Here is a 20,351-nt window from a genome sequence, read left to right as displayed (position 1 = left end):
GTAATTCTCTACCCCCTGCCTACCTCACAAACGACCCAGCTGGGGTCAAACACGCATCAAACTCCTAGACCCCCTGTCTACCCACTGTCCAACCCTGGTACACATGTATCCTGCTTTGTACGACATCAGCTGTCAATTCGTCTCAAAACCTTATCAAAATACTTCGGGAAAATGTCTTCCACAAATGCAGTCGGCCAAATGATAGGCTGGAGTCATAAATGGAACAATCGCAGTTACGCATTACGCACAGGGACATGGCCACTACTGCAGTCATTCTGTTTAAAATGCAACCTGCGGGACATGTGGCAATCCCAACGACAAAACAACTGAAACTCAACTAAAATACACAACCGAGCACACACTCTTGGCCCATCTCTTGTTGACAAACTTTGACATCCAAAACATGAACGAATTTGGCACTTTTCTGTAATGATTTCCTCATTGTTAAACGGTGCCCCTCCTGTACAAATTAGTTTACGTCTCACTTTCAGTAAACAAGCACTGAACTTTCAAACTTACCGGTGGGTTCTCAACCGTTGTTTCTGGTCCTACGCTACTTTTTAGAGCCGAGTAAAGGTCCTGCCAAAAAGCCCCATCTGCCCGGCGCTGCCTGGCCAATTGCGTTTTGAAAATTTGCTTTCCCCTTTGGCCAAACTATACCAAAAGAAGCTATGACATTTACATGTCAAACGGATGAGGGTTTTATCTTGAAGTTAGATCGTAAAAATCGCCCAGGCCACCGACAGATACCCCTTACTGGCTCTCAAAAGTCACGTGGGGTCCATAAAGTTAGTTTTATGGTTTTGGGGAGTTGACAATATATATTTCACATTCTAGAATGCAAGTGACGGTTTAACTGCTTCCGAGGGATTCTAAAGGGTCAGTAGTTAGACAAGAGCTCTGTAGTAGGCCACTGCCGTGCCCTTGTCTGGTACACACAATGTCAGCGCTCCGGTTCGAACCATTTCAATGCGGAAAATGTAGCCCGTGGACTGTATGAATGCACCAACTGCACAGTAAGTCCAGTTTTAAGGCTTATTTGGCTGGTGGCTAGGCCTAGGGGCAAGGGAGGAAGGAGAGGGGAGGCATCGTGTGTAATGACTGTCATTTATTTTACTCTCAACAGTGGTATTAATATGGTGCTGAATCTCTGGACCTTCATATATTTCGGGTATTTTAGTTAGGCCTATCTGCTATGTGTGGGGACATGTGATATAGGCGTCATAGATACATGTGTTTATGTGTGCTTGTGTATATGCTTTAGTTGTGTATTTGTGGATGTAACTATACAAACCTTGACCTCTGCCTCTGAAGGAATTCATGTAGACTCAACTGTTGAGGGAAGTTACTTAGACATATAGCCTGTCGTTTTTTTATTGTCATTTTGCATCTATGAAATAAAGTTTTGTTGTGGTATACACTTTGACATCCTGATTCGGAAGTATTGTTATTAGATATAAAAGTATTGAAATGTTCTTGTCAATAATCTCATAACGTATTAATACATTTAAAAAGCTAAGGCTTTTAAGGTGCTTGGTAACCTGGAGTGGAGTTGCTTCAGCCACAGACAGATTGCAGCATAGGCTACTCGGCGGTCATAGCGATGGGTCCTTAGACAGTAACAGAGCTGTGAACAGAAAAGAGAAAAGTTCAAAGTGGTTATTAATATGAATATGAGCGTAATATGCGTGATTATGGTTGTACATTGTTTCTACCTGTCTGATTTGAGGATCAGATATGCTATGGGGATTATCCAGTGGGCAATAGATTACTTTTACGCACACTGGTTTAGTGTATGGAATGGATATCAATACCAGCCATCAGAAAATGTCACCAAGTCCACTATGCCAAATTCCATGATTTTCATAGGACGACCACACACACACACACACACACACACACACACACACACACACACACACACACACACACACACACACACACACACACACACACACACAATAATGATATGCGTCCTAGAGGTACAAGCAAATCTTTGTTCGTACCCTGCCCAAGTATTTTCAAGCAGGGAGGGTGTGAATAACAAAACTGGATGCGAACATTCACATTCGACCCCTGTATCAAAATCTCCATGTAGGCAGGACTATTTCAAGGAACAAAGCCTTGAGGTAAAATCCTTGAGATATATTCAATACCATGGAAATGGCACTTGTGTATGACGTATGATTAAATCATGTAAATTGTTTAATAGTTGTGTCAAAGCGACACTTACATTTGAGACCAACTGTAGCTGAACTCAACTGTAAACTTTAAACTCTAAATCATTACATGTCCTTGTGTAAAGATCTTTATCGTAACCTGGCAGTTACTGTCGTTCAAAAAAACAGAGGATACAGACGTCATTATTTTAACAATTAATAGCTATGTAGTCTACCCAAAGCAGGGGGCAACCGCAACAGAGATAGGCTGGCGAATCAACGGCTGCTAATAAGGAGGGATTTTATTTCGGAAGTTCCTCAGAACTCGTTTACACATCTCCAACTGTCATTAATTATTTTCTCTCAGATCTATCCCAATGTATTTTCAATATGGCGACGACTGGCCCTCTTCTAGTATTTTCAACCGTCTGGACAATTGTTGTTTGTAAGGACAGTTGTGCGTGCACATAATGCAAAATATTAAGAAAAAAAACTTCTTTACGCAGTGGAATATTTACCAGAAAAGTTACTCAGAAACAACAATTTTGATTAGCATTATTCATATTCATGACAGGCCAAAATTTATTCACAAGGATATGAGGTTTTATATGTCTAATGGCAACTTTTGCATTTGATAATCGGAAAATGGAAAATCCACTATAGGCTTCTCTATGAGGCCTATTTTAACTTCTGTTCATATGACGAATAACAGCATATCGAACTATGAGCAGACATATGTAAACACGTTATTAATGTTTAGTTTCACAAGAATACCTATATTACAATAGCAATTGCCAATTAGGTTAATATCAGATTATTTTCAGTGAGAATACATTTAATTGCACCTTCTCTTTTCACAAATATGATCAAAATCAACAATCATATATTCAGCTGTTGGGAAGCGTCCCATACGGTAGACAACTTGAAAATCCAATATTGTTCAGTGGGATCTTAGGCCTAGTTCATGTGTTTTTTTAACTCTCAATCCTACAGCGTCCTATTTATATAAAAAAATGAATATTGGGTTTCCGGTTTATTTTACTCTTGGCTCGTGGTGTGTGTGTGTATTCATGTGTGTGTGTGTGTGTGTGTGTGTGTGTGTGTGTGTGTGTGTGTGTGTGTGTGTGTGTGTGTGTGTATATGTGTGTGTGTGTGTGTGTGTGTGTGTGTGTGTGTGTGTGTGTGTGTGTGTGTGTGTGTGAGCGCGTAACAGACCGAGGAAGTTCCAGCCAGTAAACAGGAAGGCGAAACTCTGGTCGCGAGGAGAGGTTAGGGCTTCCATTTCATTTTTCATTGGCTTCCTTTTTATAATGATAGCCAACAGTCGGGAGGGCTCTGGCCAGAGGCCTCAGCCGGTCACAGAAGTAGTGCGCGACATATGCATTTTTTCCTCTTCAAAGTTGTCCAACGGGTTCACCGACCTAAACCCCCACGATGTCGACCGCTTAGTTTTTTCATCATCCGTTTCCCGTTTATGTAGGCTACATGTACTTTTTGAACAGTCAGAGGCTTAGCATGAGCATAAAAGTTTGTAGATGTGTGGGTGAGTAACTAGGCGACAGCTTTTTCATTGCAAGGTGTGTGTGCTTTTACGTGTGGGTGTGGGGTGTGTTTTGGTTATGTGTAGGCACAACATGAGAGAGCAGAGAGAAGCGTATCTATCGGTAAATGGGTATGACAAATTGTTTTGTGGTTTTAACAGAAATTCTAAGATGTGTGTCACAAGCCTTGGTCTTTTACAGTGCTTTCAATTTGAGGCGTGTATATAGTCAATTTCATTTGAGTTTAAAGAGAACATGACTGACCTAAATAATCTTGAATTATGACTGAAACTTGTTAATGGAATTTGGAGAATTGCTGTTGCTTGTGTACCATATGAGCACGACTTTCCCTTTTGTCTGTGTCTCGACTGTTATTTGGTATCACAAAAACCTCAAAATCTTTCCGGTCTTTTCGATGCAGGACCTGGAACATTCGTGTGCCACATTTCGAACGTTTAAATTGCCATTTGAAACCGCGTAATGTGTTTTGCATATTGATAGGGGTAATCTGGGCGCATATCTCATCCATAATGCATAGGGTGTCACCGCGAGGTCAGCAGACGAGCTATTCAAAGCGAGCTCTGAGTGCGCAGGCGCAACCACATTACAGCAAGCCCATCAAGCGCAGCTATGTACCATGTTTACCAACCGACAGGGGGAAAAGGAATGAAGTAAGTTGTTCTTATTTACCTATTGTTTACCCGCTTCTGTATCCGATTCTCAGGGTGAAATGGGGGGGGGCAAAGGCAACGAAAATATCCTAAACGTGTCTTGCACGTGGGCCATGACTTCAACGGAAACGCGCTGAGTACTACTATAAATCTGTTTGCAATTGCAGGCTGAGCAAATCTGATATTCCTTGCGTTGAGATAAGAACTTGATAACGCCAAATCCTTGTTAATATTCGCTAAGATTTATGATAATGGGATCACCCTCCTGCAAATATTTGAGGTTGTATATCACCTATGTTGGATGTGTATTCCATGCATGTTGAGGTTTAGTGATAACTGGAGGAAAGGGAATCTGTACATCATTTCATTACTTCAACATATTACCATCGACGGGCTATTAATTCATTCCAGAAACCGCAAGTTATATTTGTGCAACTTTTCAAATTCTTATGTAGGCCTATGTATGTGCTTTTGTTTTGCATATTGCAGATTTGTAACATTTATTTCACTTCTAAACTCGTTGTTAATGGTTTGCGTCTTTCAATTCTATCTATACAATAACAATAAGTAGTATTATAGTTTAACAATGAAAGTGGGCCATTACTGATCAAAATGTAATGTCTGAAAGACAAGTACGATATACAGGACTGTTTCATGTGAAAACATATCGAATCTCACCCTTTTACCATTTGATGTCAGCATTACAAAGCATTTGTATTTTCCCATAAAGTTTAGTTAACTATGGTGATCTTATTCTTCCACTTTACCATAATCTAACCATCCACCACTAAGTAGACCTACCTATTTTCAAAAATACTTATACAACTAAATATGTTTCATATCTTATTTCTATCTCCATTTTGCGCATGGTGCATATACCTTCATCAGGCGAAATATTTTCTGGAGAAGGCCTTAAACCACAAACACAAAAAGCTAGATGTCTTTCCCTTGTAGTTATTTTTACACAATTAGATCTGTGCCAAGGAATATTCCCTTTACACTTTAAATGCAACTCTCTCCCGTCGCCAGCAGAGCCCGCTTTAGACCAAGTTCATAGCCACAAGAGAGAGTTGTGAGTCCGCTTATCTTCTACCCATCCAGCGCTTTGACCATTTGAAACGTAACAGTCGATAACCTAAACACTGTTCTTTACTAAAATAGCCCTCTCAACTGCGTCAAATTAAACTTTGATTCTACAAAGTGGAGACCACGAATCGAAACAGTCTTACTACAATACAAACAACAATTCACGTCAGACTGTCTATCTCCCTGTTTTTCGTCGCTTTGTTAACTACACGAAGAGCTGGAAAGGCAACCAGAAAATAAACCCGTAGTGTCTGTTAAAAGCAGTTCTGAGATAAGAGCGTAAGCATCGTAGTCTCCCGGTCTTTCTCTTCTCCCCTGAAGCCCATAAAGGAAGTTGAATACAGTATTGGTAGAATGGCTGTATAGCTGCATGGGGTCAAACAGTTGAGGGGTCAAAAGTTTACGTCGTGCGTGACTCTGCAGTCGGCTGTCGACTCTGTATTGTAGACCAATTGCTTGGTGTCAATGGCAAAGTGGGAGAGGAGAGGGAGGGATAGAGAGGAGGGGGCGCGAGGGAGGGGGCTATAGATTGTCTCATGCGCAAAGATGAGAGAAATGATAGAGAGAGGAGAGGGATAGGTGAAGGGCTGACCTTCGTGGTAACAAAACAAGCCCCAGCGCGCGACGGAGAGAAAAATGGACGCTTAGATTGAGGGAAGAAACGGAAGGATTTGGTGACATTTGGGGTCTCTCACGCACAATGCAGTTGTTTGCTCTCCCCAAACGTCCTGTCACAGGGACAGCGGGAAATATCTAATGGCTCGTGCAATAGAATAGTATTTAATTGAAACAGAATCGAACATTCTGTCTGTTGTTGTGGTGGTCAAGTTTACCTTTTGGCAAAGCATTACGAAGAGAACGAGAGTAAACTACCCATACATAAAATGCATGATGAGGAATATTGATCATTTTCTCTAAAATAGCTCACGTCTCTTCATCGTATTGCAATGAAATGATAGAACCACACACGTAGCCTATGTTAATTCGTGGGCGTGTTAAAAAACATCAACGTATAGGCCTAGGTCTAGAATTCTATAGTTTCCCCCTTCCCAGCATTGGATAATCCAAATAATGATAGGCCTATCAATGAAGCACACTTCATTGACACTGGCCTATATATTTCCGTTTGTGTTGCATTCTTTCACTGTCAGACATTTAAGACAATATGGGAAAGGACAAAGTCAAATGAATGATTTTCTTCATTGTTATTAATTCTACTCTTCTAATACTACAACAACTGCAACTATTGTACTTGTATTAGTAGTAGTTGTAGCAGCAGCTGGCAGTTGTGATGTGCAGTAAATAATGATGGTGTTAGTGTTACTGCCATGGTGGAGGTCAAATTATACAAGTAATAGGCTATAGTACAGGCCTAATAATACAAGTTGTGTTAAACTTGAGTGTAGTGAAATATCTGAAATCTCTGTATGCGACCTGCGGTTATGGACCCCAGGGCCCTCCCTTCCTCTCTCTGTGCTTATCAGCGCAACGCCGTCAACAATCATCTTTATCTTGCTTACCATCTTAAAAATCCCTCACCTTATCTGATTTTCCGCTCAAAAATAATGTGCACGGAGACATCTTGAAAAACGAGTCTTTAGGCATCCTAAAGAAGGTTTATGTTACGGCTGGAATCCTTATTGAGCAGGTTCATTATATTTCTAGACGCTACAATTGCATATGATGGTTTTCCCCTCACAAATGTGTTGGATTGTTTTTGTTCATGTCTATTTTAAGATAATGTATTTTGCAACCCCTGTAACAATTTAAACAAAACACAACAAAGTCTGTAGGCTACTAAAGGCGTATTGCAATGTAGATTATTTCAATATTCAAAAGAAGGAAATCACCCTCTCTGTTGAAAATGTAAATGTGTCACTTCCACAAAGAACTGCAGTTAAACAGTGAAAATACAAGGAAAACATCCCGTTCCCCCCACCCGGAGGAAAACAACAGTTTTCATTTCACTGCGAAAGAATGGGTAAAGGATAGTGGTTGGCAGAAAAGGGATGCTTAGACAACGTTTTGTCCACATGGTGACAACTTTCCCTAGTAAGAATATCAAAGTTAAATACCTGGAATAAGGCTATCATGCAATCTGGTTGACCTTTGGAACCCTAAAAAAAAAACCTTCAGCAAATTCATCAACAAGTAGGCCTCCATTCCTCTTTACGTAAACCTCTTTATCTACGTCGAAAAGTTGAATGGGTGACTTTAAACATATTGTTGAGGTATGCTTAATGTTGGGGGGAGAAAAGAGAGAAGGGAGAAACGAGAAAATTGATAATTCAGTAAATAAATAATTACGTTATTGACAAACATTTGGCCTAATGGTAGAGTTTAGGATGATATAATTCTGGTTGGTCGGTATTTTGGCAAACAAATAAGTGCATAAGTGGTGAATAATTGTGTTAGAGAACATATCCCTATTGGAGTTCATCCGGAGTTCACTGAATTAATTTCAATTCCATTGTAGCTTGTGCGGTTGCCTAGCAGGGTATTGCCGTGAATATTAATATCTGCAGTTTGCACATGGCTAGAGAAAGACAATAATAAATGTAGCTATCGTAGCTTTACATTTCTCAGTACGTCAAAAGAATTAACATCGAATGATAGCAAAGATTATTTCATTTCTGTTGAGCCTAAACACGATGCGTGCGTCCCTAAAATGTCCAATGTAGGCCTATTATATATTTAGATGAAAATAAGACTAAAAGTGAGCACATATGTTAGATCCACAATACTCAATAAATCTACTGTAAGGAAGGGGTATCGAATATCCTTAACTGCATTTACTTAATACTTTTAAATCGACAAGTAGCCTAGTGCATTTATGGTGAAATATAGGCTATCAACTAACAATCAATTGAATAATTTATAAAATGTTAAACAAAACATATATATATTTTAAACAAGATCGATTTCTAAATGTTATTCTACATTAACAATATTGTATATCACGGTTTGTTAACTGCACATTTGGTTCCCCCCATTGTGCACAGGAGATTTTATTTATGCAACAAAGAAAATGAAAATCACTATGCTTGAGTTGTTTTTCGGGCTTGGAAAGCCTTTTTGAATGAGCCCCCTTCCTAGTCCATTTTTCTTCAAAGTAATGACCTGGGCACAATTCTATATGACCGAGCAAGCTATGCATACATTACTATAGAAGTTGCGTGTGGGAGAGACCCAAAGAAGGGGTGAAACGCAGGTCAGCACGTCTAACAAATATTAAAATGTCCTCGGACTCTTGACACGCCTTGCTGTTTAACAAAGACTGCCAAACTGCGAGATTAATACGAAAACTTGAGTCCACAACAAAAATGCCTTAAAGCACCCGGTGGTTTGTCGCGTTCACAACAGTAGAGGGGTAATGTGCATTTTATTTTTTTAAGATGTATTAGGTGGCATGCGGTGGTGTTGAGCGGGGGGATAGACTAGCCCTCTTTTGTCGCCCACCGCAAGGTTAAAGCGACTATGTCGCATTCGTTCTACTGATGAAGTTGGTCTCCTGCTGTTTAATCGAATTATTTTCTTCCTCTTACAGTATGTGTAGTCTACGCGTCGGAGATTGGCTTGCGCCCTTTGGATAGTTTAATGTCCGCCTGCCCATTGTCCGCCTGCCCCTATGCTACCGGAGTGAAGCTTAGGCGAACACCGCGGAAATGAGAGGGAGTTTCACGCAGAAAGGTATCACGGAGAGGTCACGGGCTAAACCTGTAGCGTTAGAGAAAGGAAAAGGGGGCTTCGGGGCTCGCGGTACGGCGAAAGAGAAAGAAAGTCTTGGAGAATCGACAATAGCCGGAGCAAAGACCGCGTCCTGTGTGCAGCAGGAGAGATGGGGAAAGGAGGGAATCGAAGACGAGATGAAATGTGCCAAGGAGAGAAGTAAGTAAGAAATTGGCGCTTCATTTACATATCGCGGTGTTCTCCATAGAGCAGGTGCTTGCCTGGGCGGACCACGTGCTTTGCACTGCGGTGAGTGGCACTGTTCCCCCTCCTTTCATATTCGGAGTAGTTATGACTTTAATTCAACCCATTGAGGCGCAGGACCCTGAGCACCGTGTGGTATTTTGGGGTGAATATTTACCTTTGCTATAGTTTGTGGTAGCTCTCCTTGAATGCCTGTCGGTGTACACATTAACCCCGAAGGGGCAGATGGCTCAGGGGTCCCAATGCCGTTCAGATGGGATGGTTAAAGGGGGTGAAGGCGAGGTCGTGGACTCCAGGGGGTGAAATGGCTAGAGTGGGCACGAGGGCTGGACTTTCTCCCTTATGCTATGAAAACATATAAGGTCCTATTTTTGTACATTAGAATTGAATCGTATGACATATGTTTCTTATACAGGTATGATTGAGACTAGCTAGATTAATTTGTTCATTTTATCCACATTGTATATTGATTCATTCAGCCGTGATATAAAGACTTCCTGCTGTTTTGAGGAGTAAGAAATAACAGAGTGAGACAATACAAGAAAAGGACGATTTGAGTATTCAGGACATTGTTAAGGCCTATTTGTGAATTAAGCAGCCCAACGAATATGTAAACGCTAGGGGTGCTAAAGATTTCGTAATATAGATATATATTTTTTCTCCTCATTACAAAGTATGAAATGAACAAAGAGAATTTTGGTATAGAGAGGTTCACTTCGATTCCATCTCCATTTTTTCGTTTTTCTGAAATTACGTTGGCTTTTGCCCGGTAATAGTTTCTTAAATTGAATTTGGTCCCAAAATCCATAACAAAGAACCCTTGCGATTTCTAAACAAAGACCCATCCAAAGAATAACCTATACTCATTGATATAGGAACACTTTGAGATATATATATTTAGACTACAATGGACACATGGGATTATGAAATATCAATATGCCTACTTTTTGCTTGTTTTACCGCTCTAATTTATTGGTAGCCTATTAAATAATGGCACAATATAAGATATTTCAAAATATTTTAATTGTCCATCATATGAGAAGCCTATCACTGGTATCGTGTTAGATTATAAAATAATATTTCCTCATTAAATAAATAGCCTACTTGAATATGTAAAAAATATATTTTCATTATTGCAATTTATTTCAAAACCTTTGCATGTGAATCTAATTTGAAATGCCTCTTACAGAGGATGGTTTGGGAAACATGCTTGAGGTTGTTTGGAGGTGAAGGTCTTTGTCGAATGCGTATGTGCAATATTTTATTTTTGGAAAGTAAAAGCTGTACTCAGAGACTATTTCACATGTAGCCTGGGCCTATCATTCTCAGAGGTATCCTATACACACATTTTATCCGAAATATTTCAACATCGTTTGATACGCATGTTAATATAACTCTGTAAGTCATTTTACAGATTGTACAGATATAAAATGCCAACGCAACCTATTCCTATTAGGTATTGTTTACAACACATTTAATAACACACATTTAGCTCTCACAATGAAGTCGACATCAAATGGTCTACTCTGGTAGATTGTTGTGGTTCTAAATGCTGTCGTACACAGGTCTTACCTTGATAGTATTGATGATATTTTATATGGTCAATATGTTTGCTTCTTCGTAAGGTTGGAGTCTTGAGTAGCCAGAATTAGTATATGTGTTTTTTTCCAGGACGTTTCAAATCGAAATGAGAGACTCTGTGCTTGTTGTGAGGGGGAAACTTGTTAAAAAGGTCGTAAATTCTGCTGTGCTGCTTTAAGGATGTGAGAGGAGTTCTTCCTTCGTGCATATTTTATTGTTTTATATACCCTACATCCGGATATCGCCGTTTGAGTGGTGTTTGCCGGTGACTTGTAAACAAAAATGACCTGTCATAAAAAACAAATGTATTACAGCCTGGGCTCGAGCCTCGGTTGACCTTTCTGCAGTTTGACTCACTTGATCTTTCTTGCTATGTGTATCGTTGCTTGTCAATATTGTGTACAGTGGTCGATAAACAGCTGGCTCTCTTATCATCCCGTACACCCTCAAGTTTATTCACTTGGCTTTTGTTCGCTCTGCATTGTCAAATAGATGACTGGCCTCGGTTATAAACGAGCTCCCTTTCTCTTTTAACTGTAGAAGGGTGAGCTTCAGTCTCCCCTGAATATGAATATTTTTTAAACCCAATTATTTACACGGATTTGCTCTTACTGTTCTTTTGTGGTTACCGAAAATCACAATGCCGTTCACCTATTGTGCAATATATTTTGGTGAGTCATGATATGATGCCTTTTTCAAAACAGAAATGCTTGGAAGAAACAAATGTGAATTTGTAAAGTTGGTCCCTGCACATCACGAGCCAGCTATGTTTGCGAGCATAGCACCTTTCATTAAGTAGTGCTGTGGCACATTGCTGACACACTTGAAGGAAGCCTGCTTTGGCCGTAGCACGTTGATACCTCACATGACGCAGTCAAGGTGAGCAGCCCCTTTCAATACCTGTCCGGAGAATGCCTGTCATCTATATATACCCTGTAGATCCGGATTTGTGTGAACAGACTCACGGTCACAAATTCGTATCTAAGGGAGTATGTAGTTGATGTATACACTACAAGCCATCGATGGATACAGACGACTGCCAGTTGATGTTTATTTGAATAGTGTTGTACCATTAGGATATATTATCCCAGTGTAGGCTAATGGGGTGAGATACTTTGTTATTGCTTTTCACTGTTGATCATTTCAGTAGAAAAGGTTAACCGAAAGTTCTAATGAGTTTTATTTGCCATGTTAATCTGTCAAGTGCTGTGATTTGCTTGTCTTCCACTGAAAAGCGTTTTCACGGTGCCACCATTTCGATTGACAAACAGTCAGTTTGGACAACAAAGGAGTTTTATCGCATGTTCACTCACCATGCATGGAGGCTTATTCCAACGATAACATTGCATGGGTTAGAGAATGGAGTCCTGATAAGGACCACAACTATTATTCGGTTGGCAATGCAAGGGCGCGTGGTCTCAATTTCTATGCAAGGTAGGTGTGTAAATTGGTGTGCAGGATAAACGTGGTGTTTAGGGGGGACTGACGGTGAACTCGCTTTAATACAAAGGTCTAGCTGTGATTTAGGAGGCTTTGTAACCTGAATTAGTTGATGAATTTTCTATCGATCCTAAACAAGCCTAGATTCATCTCTGACAGCCTTCTGCTGCACGCAGCGCACGCCAGGGCATCCTCTCACCGTTATCAGGGAGTGCATTTAAAAGCTTGGCAAGAACGAGCACACGGCATCACTTTTCCCAGCCCTTGTTTTCAAAAGCTCCAGCCAAAAGAAGAAGAAAAAAAATAGTGAGTGAATATGGCGTAACTATCAAGCTTGGGACGCAACACGTTTCTTGTTTATGTACTGTATCACGAATTGGACAGGTGAGGGGGTTGGTTAGTTGATCTGCTCTGTAGACGTTTGAAAACTCCGGTGGTACGTGATTCTGGCGTGTCTGCTTCAGGTTGTTATTGTTTTGATTCGTGCTTTTCGCGAGCGTGCCAGCGTGCCAAAAAAAGTATGCAACATTCGAATGCTACAAACTATGCCCAGATGATGTGCGGGTATGCCTAATCCTATTTCCTTATCCGGGAATCGTCAGGATCCACGCCATTGGCTCCCGCTGTCACATGGATTCTTAACTTTGTTCACTTGACAGAAAGTAGGAGGGTTCTACGAAACAGGAAAACGAGTAAAGCAATAGATATAAATTTTAGTATATTTTGTGTGCAATTCAAAGAAATTAATGGCCATGAGTTCCTATTTGATCAACTCCAACTATGTGGACCCCAAGTTTCCACCCTGCGAGGAATATTCACAGAATGACTACCTACCCAGTCACTCTCCGGACTACTACAGCGCCCAGAGGCGAGAGCCTGCTTTTCAGAATGAGTCGATCTACAACCAGCGGTCGGGCTGCGCCGACCCGCCTTACACAACGTGCCAGGGTCCGGGGCAGCCCACGGTGGTGATATCTCCACGGGGTCACGTCCTCCCCCCAGCCGGACTCTCAACCCCTCTCCCGGAGCCTAGCCACCATTGCGACTCCGTAACTCCAAGCCCTCCACCCGCCTGTGGCCAGAATCCCCTCAACCAAAGCCCTTCCACGGTCAGCTCTCGCAAGGATCCCGTGGTTTACCCCTGGATGAAAAAAGTCCACGTAAACATCGGTAAGTGCTGCTAACTTCTCCCTACTCTGCGTCTTTGTGAGCCTGAATCAGTTTACCTAAGGTGGGAAGCTTAGTGTTCGGTGCTAAATCTCTCTCCCCTCGTGAAGTAACCCTTGGTCTAGATTTACGATCGGCTGTTTGCAGGGCAATATAATTACATCCTCCATAAATTTTTATTGCACTTCTTCGCCAAGTACCTTTGAAGTCTATGCAACCTAGCCCTTCTAATTTCTTCCTAAGATTGGTTTTTATGACGACTCGACTATCCCATAAGTTAAGTTTTATGCTTTGGTAATTGGATTTTAAGTGGTTGGATGTACAAACGTGTACTTTCCTCTGTCACCTCTCTATTGTTCATGGAAAACTTTTATGGAAGCTAAAATATTCATATTTATGGAGACTACAATAAAACACTGATGGTAAGGCAAATAGTTGAACTATATTATGGATCCACACAACTATTCTGCAATGATTAGAGTGTGTGCTTTGAGAACTAGAGCATGCATTCAGACAACGACAAATGAGACTATTGTAAAGTCACTGTTTAAAGACTTTGCCCTGTGCATAATACCAGCGCCATACGCCAGAAATTCAAAATGAAGGAGTTGGGGCCTTACTTTTAGATAGGTTATTACGTTTGTATTTTATTAGGCTTTTTGTGGGTACTATCCACTGTGTTTTGTCTAGTTTTGAATTAGTTGAAGCACCCATTCAGACTATAATAACACCCTCATGCGTCCCTCATTCACAGTGAACGTAAAGAAAGTACAATGGGCATCCATGGACGTGGGCTTACTTGTAGAACTTTGCATAACATAATCCAGCAAGGTTATGTCTATATAGGCCTACCTTGTGGCGTTCTGAGGCCGATTTAATATAATATTCAAAATGTTTTGAGCTGTGTATTAATAATATATATTTCGGCCTACAAATGCAATACGTGTGTGTTTTGGGAATGGCCTGTAATATATAGCTTTCTGTCCCACAGTGAATCCAAATTACACAGGGGTGGGTGAGCCCAAGCGCTCGCGGACAGCCTACACGCGACAGCAAGTCCTGGAGCTGGAGAAGGAGTTCCACTACAATCGCTATCTGACCCGGAGACGCAGAGTGGAGATCGCCCACACCCTGGTTCTGTCCGAGCGCCAGATCAAAATCTGGTTCCAGAACCGGCGGATGAAATGGAAGAAAGACCACAAGCTGCCCAACACAAAGATCCGCTCCAACAGTAACTCCAACAACACAAACTCGCAAAGCAGCGGGCTCGCGTTGGGGAGTTCTCAGAACCGAACCAGCGGGCCTCCACCGAGCCTATAGCCTCCACCCTCCCCTAACCATCCACCACCCACCCACCATGCACTTTGAAACCTCCGTTTCTGGAGTGGGATACATGGATTCCACCATGTTTTTACCTCCCCTCTTCAATTCAATTACAGGGATAGAACATGTTGGGGGAAAGAGAAGGGGGAGTAAAAAACGAAGAAGAGAAAATTTGTATCTCAAAAAGTGTAGAAGGGGAGAAGATTCAAACACAAACACTTCCAATGATGTGTTCACAACCTGATCCAGTTCCCTTTTTTATCCCGTGCCCCTCTCCTCCTCTCTCTCTCTCTTTCTCTCTCCCCCTCCATTAGAACAGAAGGCGGCAGATACTTTTCAGATTTGGTGAAGATGGATCCGTGTTTCATCTTTAATCATGCCAAACTCGGCCCCATTTGTCATGTTTACTCTGCAGTACAAAGGATGAACCGTGGGCCTTCCCATTACCTCGACGTCCAACGTTGTGTTTAATAAATGAGCCCCCCTGTTTCGCCAAGAGCCGTTTTCTTACTCCTTTTTCTCTCCTCAATACTAAAAAAATACACCGAATATGTTCTCCGAACATGAAGTTTTTTTGTAAGAGAAAATATAGCTGAATCTCAGTTATATTCTATGTTTATATATTAAGACTGACAACGATTGTGAGGTCCGTTGCTTGTTCATTTTTACAGGGACTCGTTTTTCCTTCTTTGTTTCTAGCAAAGACAGGGTGCATTTGAACAAAAGATGGCAAATCACGGTATTAACAAAGGATAGTCGTCGCAGTGGAATGATGGAGCTGGACTTACAGAATACTTACATATATGAACCAAAATCTGGTACAAACCTACCTAAGCATTATAAACACAGCACTACAATGTACTACCTAGCTATTATAATTACCTCAGTTGTACTTATGTTCATTATTTTCTTGCCTTGTGTTATGAAGTGACAGGTTAAGCTCATTTGAATTTTGTGGCAAGTATCTGCAATACGAACATATTCATTTCTTGTAAGTGAAATGTAATTTAAGCAATTTTGTTGGCCAGGGTCGTAAAGAGAAAAAAAGGTGCGTATATTGCATGACTGAATACACATTTATTTGATATTTTATCTTTCTCTATCTGGTATCCTTTCTTGGCACAAACATGCGCACACACTCCCTCTTTCTTTCGCCCTCTCTGTTTCTCTCTCTCTCGCTTTCTTCTCACCATGTGCCATTTTGGGTATTTTATTTGTATGTGTTCCTTTTATTTACATTCCAAAGATCAGTCCTGTCGCTGATAATGTCGAAATTTTAGTTTTTTCTTCCTTCATATTTGAATGTTGCTCTTTTTCTGCTTATTCTCCTCAGTGTCTACCTATTATTTGTAAATAGCTATAGAAATTTAATAAATGGCTGAAAAAGCATCCATCTATTCTCTTTGTGTCCTCCTTTCCCTCCCTCCTCCTTTCCCTGTTTCCCCAATGCTATGGGTCCAAAAGATACTGAGATATGTCGCTCTCTTCAGACCAGCTCGTTTAATAGCGAGGGATGTGTAAAAAAAATGATTCAATTTAATTTCGTCCTCCCATAGTGGGTTTTCGTTTGCCTTTCTATGTAGCCTGTCTTTTAAAAAAATCACTGAACATCTCCGTGGTGATTTATATCTTATGGTCATGAGTGATCCTGGTACATTATGCCTTGTAATCTCGTTTTAAATCACAAACCCCTTCGTTTCACTCTCTTCTCTCGTTAATTTAACGGTGCTCACACACCCGCTGCTCGCTGGTGCTGAAAACAGCCTGAAAATATGGATCCTCGTTTTGAAAAAAACAAAATGTTAAATAGGTTCTCGGCTCGTGGGCTTTTAATGCTTTAATGAGTCTAATTTTTGCACAACAGTTTCTCGGTGTTTGCTGGCTCGCTGTGTATTTTTTTATATTACAAAGGAGCGGGTCGGTGCCATAGCTCAAACCCTGACAACCAAATAGATAATCAAGAAGACAAATGGCTTCTTTTGTAAGGCGCGGCTCTTGTATTAATTTTCATTTTCTTCTCTTAGAGCAGGTATCGAAAATATAGAGCAGGAGAAAATAACATTCCGTTTGGGTGTTGAACTTTAAACAAAAGTGTGGCCTCAAATTGGTCTGCTCGCATTCTGTGGAACAGAGACGATTTTCTATTACTTGCTGGTTGATGTAAGCCCTTGTGCCATATAGCCTCCTCCAATCACTTTATGTGATTTTATTTCTCACCATATATTTATGAAATGCCTTTTGAAAACCACCAGCGTCCTACAGGCCTACGCTATGCCTCAAGACACTGAAGCAAGTCCAGTCAAAGATACACACATGGTACCATTGCAATACATACAATGTTGATAGGCCTACTATTGAATTCGTTCGCAGCATTTTTGAATGCGCTCTTTTTTTAAAGTTCTAAATGTGTTTTCGCGTGAAACCGATGGTAGGCACTATAGCTCACACACATAGAGGCACACCATTGATTTTCATGTGGGGCCTTAGGCAATGTCTCTATACTTTTCAGATGGCAAGTGATATTATGTCCAAATGTTGTTATATTCACAACAGTTCAAACGTCGTTGATTTGAATAGATACATTGGTCCCCCACGCATATGTGTCTTCACAAAAAAAAGCCCCCAAGCACTTGCATAGTAAAATAAATGAATTTGTGTGTGACATCACATACAATATGCACCTTAGAATTCTATTCTTATTCTTTATTCTATTTTTTTTTTACTTCTGCTTTCGGAGGGTGAATAGGAGCGAACAGATTTCTAAGGGGCCCCAAAAGTTCACCACCATTATTTGCGGACAGAGCCAAGAAAAATGTGAGAATTATACAGAAAAATCATTAATCACTTCTTCTCTTTAAACACTTCTTCTCCTCTATTGTCATTCAGCAGCACAACTGCACGGACCTTCTGCTAGGAGGGGAGAGGAGTCTTGGAAGACACTTGAAGATACCACCCCCCCCTTCTCAACCTACCACCTTCTTTTTGACCAAGTCTTGCCACAAGAAAACTTTTTTTCTTGAAGAAAATCCCCATAGAATCCCAACGCATTGAGAATCTTCGCATTACCGAGGATGGCAGCGACGAAGGTAATGACTTTTGTTTCGTTGGTATGCTTTTGTTGGAGTTTTATTGCTTTATAGCCCTTGCTTTCACAGCCGGGTAACAGGCGCGCATTTGTTGAGGACAGGGGGGAAGGCTAGGTAGGTTTTATGGTCGCTTTGATATAGTGTGGGGACTTCTTCTGGAACCCTGCTGCTGTGTATCCGTGATCGGTGTGGAGGGTAGAAATGAAGTTGCGTTTTCCTGAGAATTTGTGCAACTGTTTACTTCTCTTGGGTCAGATGTCTCTCTCGCTCACCCTCTTCCTCTCTCGCTCACCCTCTTCCTCTCTCGCTCACCCTCTTCCTCTCTCGCTCACCCTCTTCCTCTCTCGCTCACCCTCTTCCTCTCTCGCTCACCCTCTTCCTCTCTCTCTCTCTCTCTCTCTATATTTGTTGCTAATTTCAATAGGCCTATGTTTTTAGTACATTATATATATATGGATATGGGTGTATAGGCTTTGTAATAGGCCTACACACACATGCATAATTTTGGCCTTTTGGAAAGGACAGCATCCTTGTCTTCAAAGCTTGACACTGCATTCTTCCAGGGTTAGGCTATTTACATTATTAGAATGCTGCGCTATAATTGGCCTATTTATATTTTTCTAATTGAATATACTTTTTTTAGTGTTACCTGCAGTTAGATTTGAATTTGAATATGAAGGCTAAGTCCTATCGTTCGTATACAGGTGCGTAAATGCAACAGAGGCTTGGCTATGAGTAATTAGATGGTCAATTGGTCAAACCCAAAGAACGATTCATGGAGGGATACCGAGTGCTTTAAAAAAAATTGTACTTCGAAATAAACGACTTGTAGCACATCTCTGCAACGCAATTGCATTTAGTAGTTTGCTTAGATGAGCACGAATGCCTCAGAAGTGCAGACACTGCTGGTTGACTCCTTCAAATCAATCTCTGTGGATATATATATAAAAAGTCCAAAGGTTCTGCTATGGCTTCTGCTCCCTCTGCGGGCCTGGGTGGCATGATGCGTGTTAAAGTAACAGAAACAAATGGTAAAAATATAAGGATTGGTATCGAAGGGAGAGGCAGAGAGAGAGAGAGAGAGAAAAAATCGATGGGTGGAATTGACAACAGAATGGCCTGGCCGAGCGCGAGTTCAACCAGGGGACAGTCACAGACTGACCCTTGGTACCCCTTGACCCCTCGCAGACTGGACACCGCTCCATGTTACATTTCCAACAAAGACCCCGGGCGAGTTAGTCATAACACCGCGGCCAGGTCACTGTAACCTCGGGGCACGGTGCTATCTCGTCTCAGACACCCACGTAAACTAAACAGGGCCTTAAGAAAACAGACAGCGGTGCCCTTCACCAGAGCTATCTAGCTGCATGGATTCTTTTTTTCTTTCTCGTTCCCCTCAGATTCACAAATATATAGGCTGAGCCTCTGGTTGCTATAGGAGACGTTTGGGTTGTGTCTCACATCTCCTTGATAGGCCTCGCTATGAGTGAGACTGTACATTTCAGCAGCTTCAGCTTTACACAGGAAGTCATGGGGCTTTATACCCCCCCTCCCCCTCCCCCAGATACGACTATGCCAACGCCTTGCATTGTATCATGCTCCCTCAGTCCCTCTCCAGCCCCGCTTCCTCCCTCCTTGGCCCTGAAACCCCTCCAAGATTTGTTGGAAGCCTCTGCCGCTTGGCCCGGAGAGCTGCGGTGGTGTGGTGCCTGTTTCAGATCACACCGCTAATTGCGAAACAAATAGCCTCCGCGCATTGCTGAATTATTATTGTGGACAGCCATGGAGCGGAGGTCAGCGCCATGTAGTCACATAGATATATAGCTAACGCACGCGCACTTTGTGTGCAAAAGCTGGAAGCGTTTTATTTTTTTAAGGAGACATTGAGTAAAGCAAAGCACCATTGTTACTGCTGCCAGCAACCCACTGTCCACTAATACATAGTACAGTATAACGTGTTACTGTATTATATGTGTAGGGTGTTGTTTTGTGAACACTAATGCCTCAGCTTACATTCATTGTGCACAAATGTTCACTTGCACAAGCTACCTAGAATAGTTGTGGTTCTCTTTGGAGTCGTTTCCCTTTTCATTGTGGACCTATGGGCTATTACTGAATGTGTGGCTCAATATGATGCTGTTTCATCAGATAAATCACCAAATGCGGAATGTGCAAATAGAAGTAAAGTTCCATGTTACTATTTTAGCGAATAGGTTTTGGTTTCAAGGGTAGTAATGCATGGTAATAATGGATAATGCAATGAATAACAGCACTGCTCCTATCTATAGCGTTCTTCTAGCTAATCTCTTTACTTCTCTTTATTATTTAGCCTACTACTACTATTATTATTATTAGAGCCTATTA

General features: G+C 41.3%; 2 protein-coding genes across 5 annotated transcripts in view; both read left to right on the top strand.

The window, feature by feature from the left end:
* LOC115171005 (homeobox protein Hox-B3a-like) overlaps nt 1-20,351 on the top strand; it is a 57,292-nt gene that overhangs the window by 14,224 nt on the left and 22,717 nt on the right. The window contains exons 1-2 of one of the 4 annotated variants that reach the window (XM_029727444.1): nt 62-1,016; nt 17,788-17,987. The gene's annotated coding sequence lies outside the window, so the exon portion shown is untranslated. Of the gene's footprint in view, nt 1-61; nt 1,017-9,257; nt 9,346-16,363; nt 17,988-20,351 lie in introns of those variants that run through there. The other 3 variants (XM_029727442.1, XM_029727443.1, XM_029727453.1) reach the window with 3 other exon arrangements.
* Nucleotides 11,474-16,290, top strand: LOC115171009 (homeobox protein Hox-B4a-like). The gene is made up of 2 exons (XM_029727456.1): nt 11,474-13,581; nt 14,570-16,290. Exons 1-2 carry the CDS (start codon nt 13,158-13,160, stop codon nt 14,896-14,898), a joined length of 753 nt encoding a protein of 250 aa, XP_029583316.1. The 5' UTR covers nt 11,474-13,157; the 3' UTR covers nt 14,899-16,290.

Source organism: Salmo trutta, chromosome 32, assembly GCF_901001165.1.
Source record: "Salmo trutta chromosome 32, fSalTru1.1, whole genome shotgun sequence".
NCBI lineage: Eukaryota > Metazoa > Chordata > Actinopteri > Salmoniformes > Salmonidae > Salmo > Salmo trutta.
Note: the sequence above shows the minus strand (reverse complement) of the source record. Positions and strands in the feature narration are given on the sequence as shown.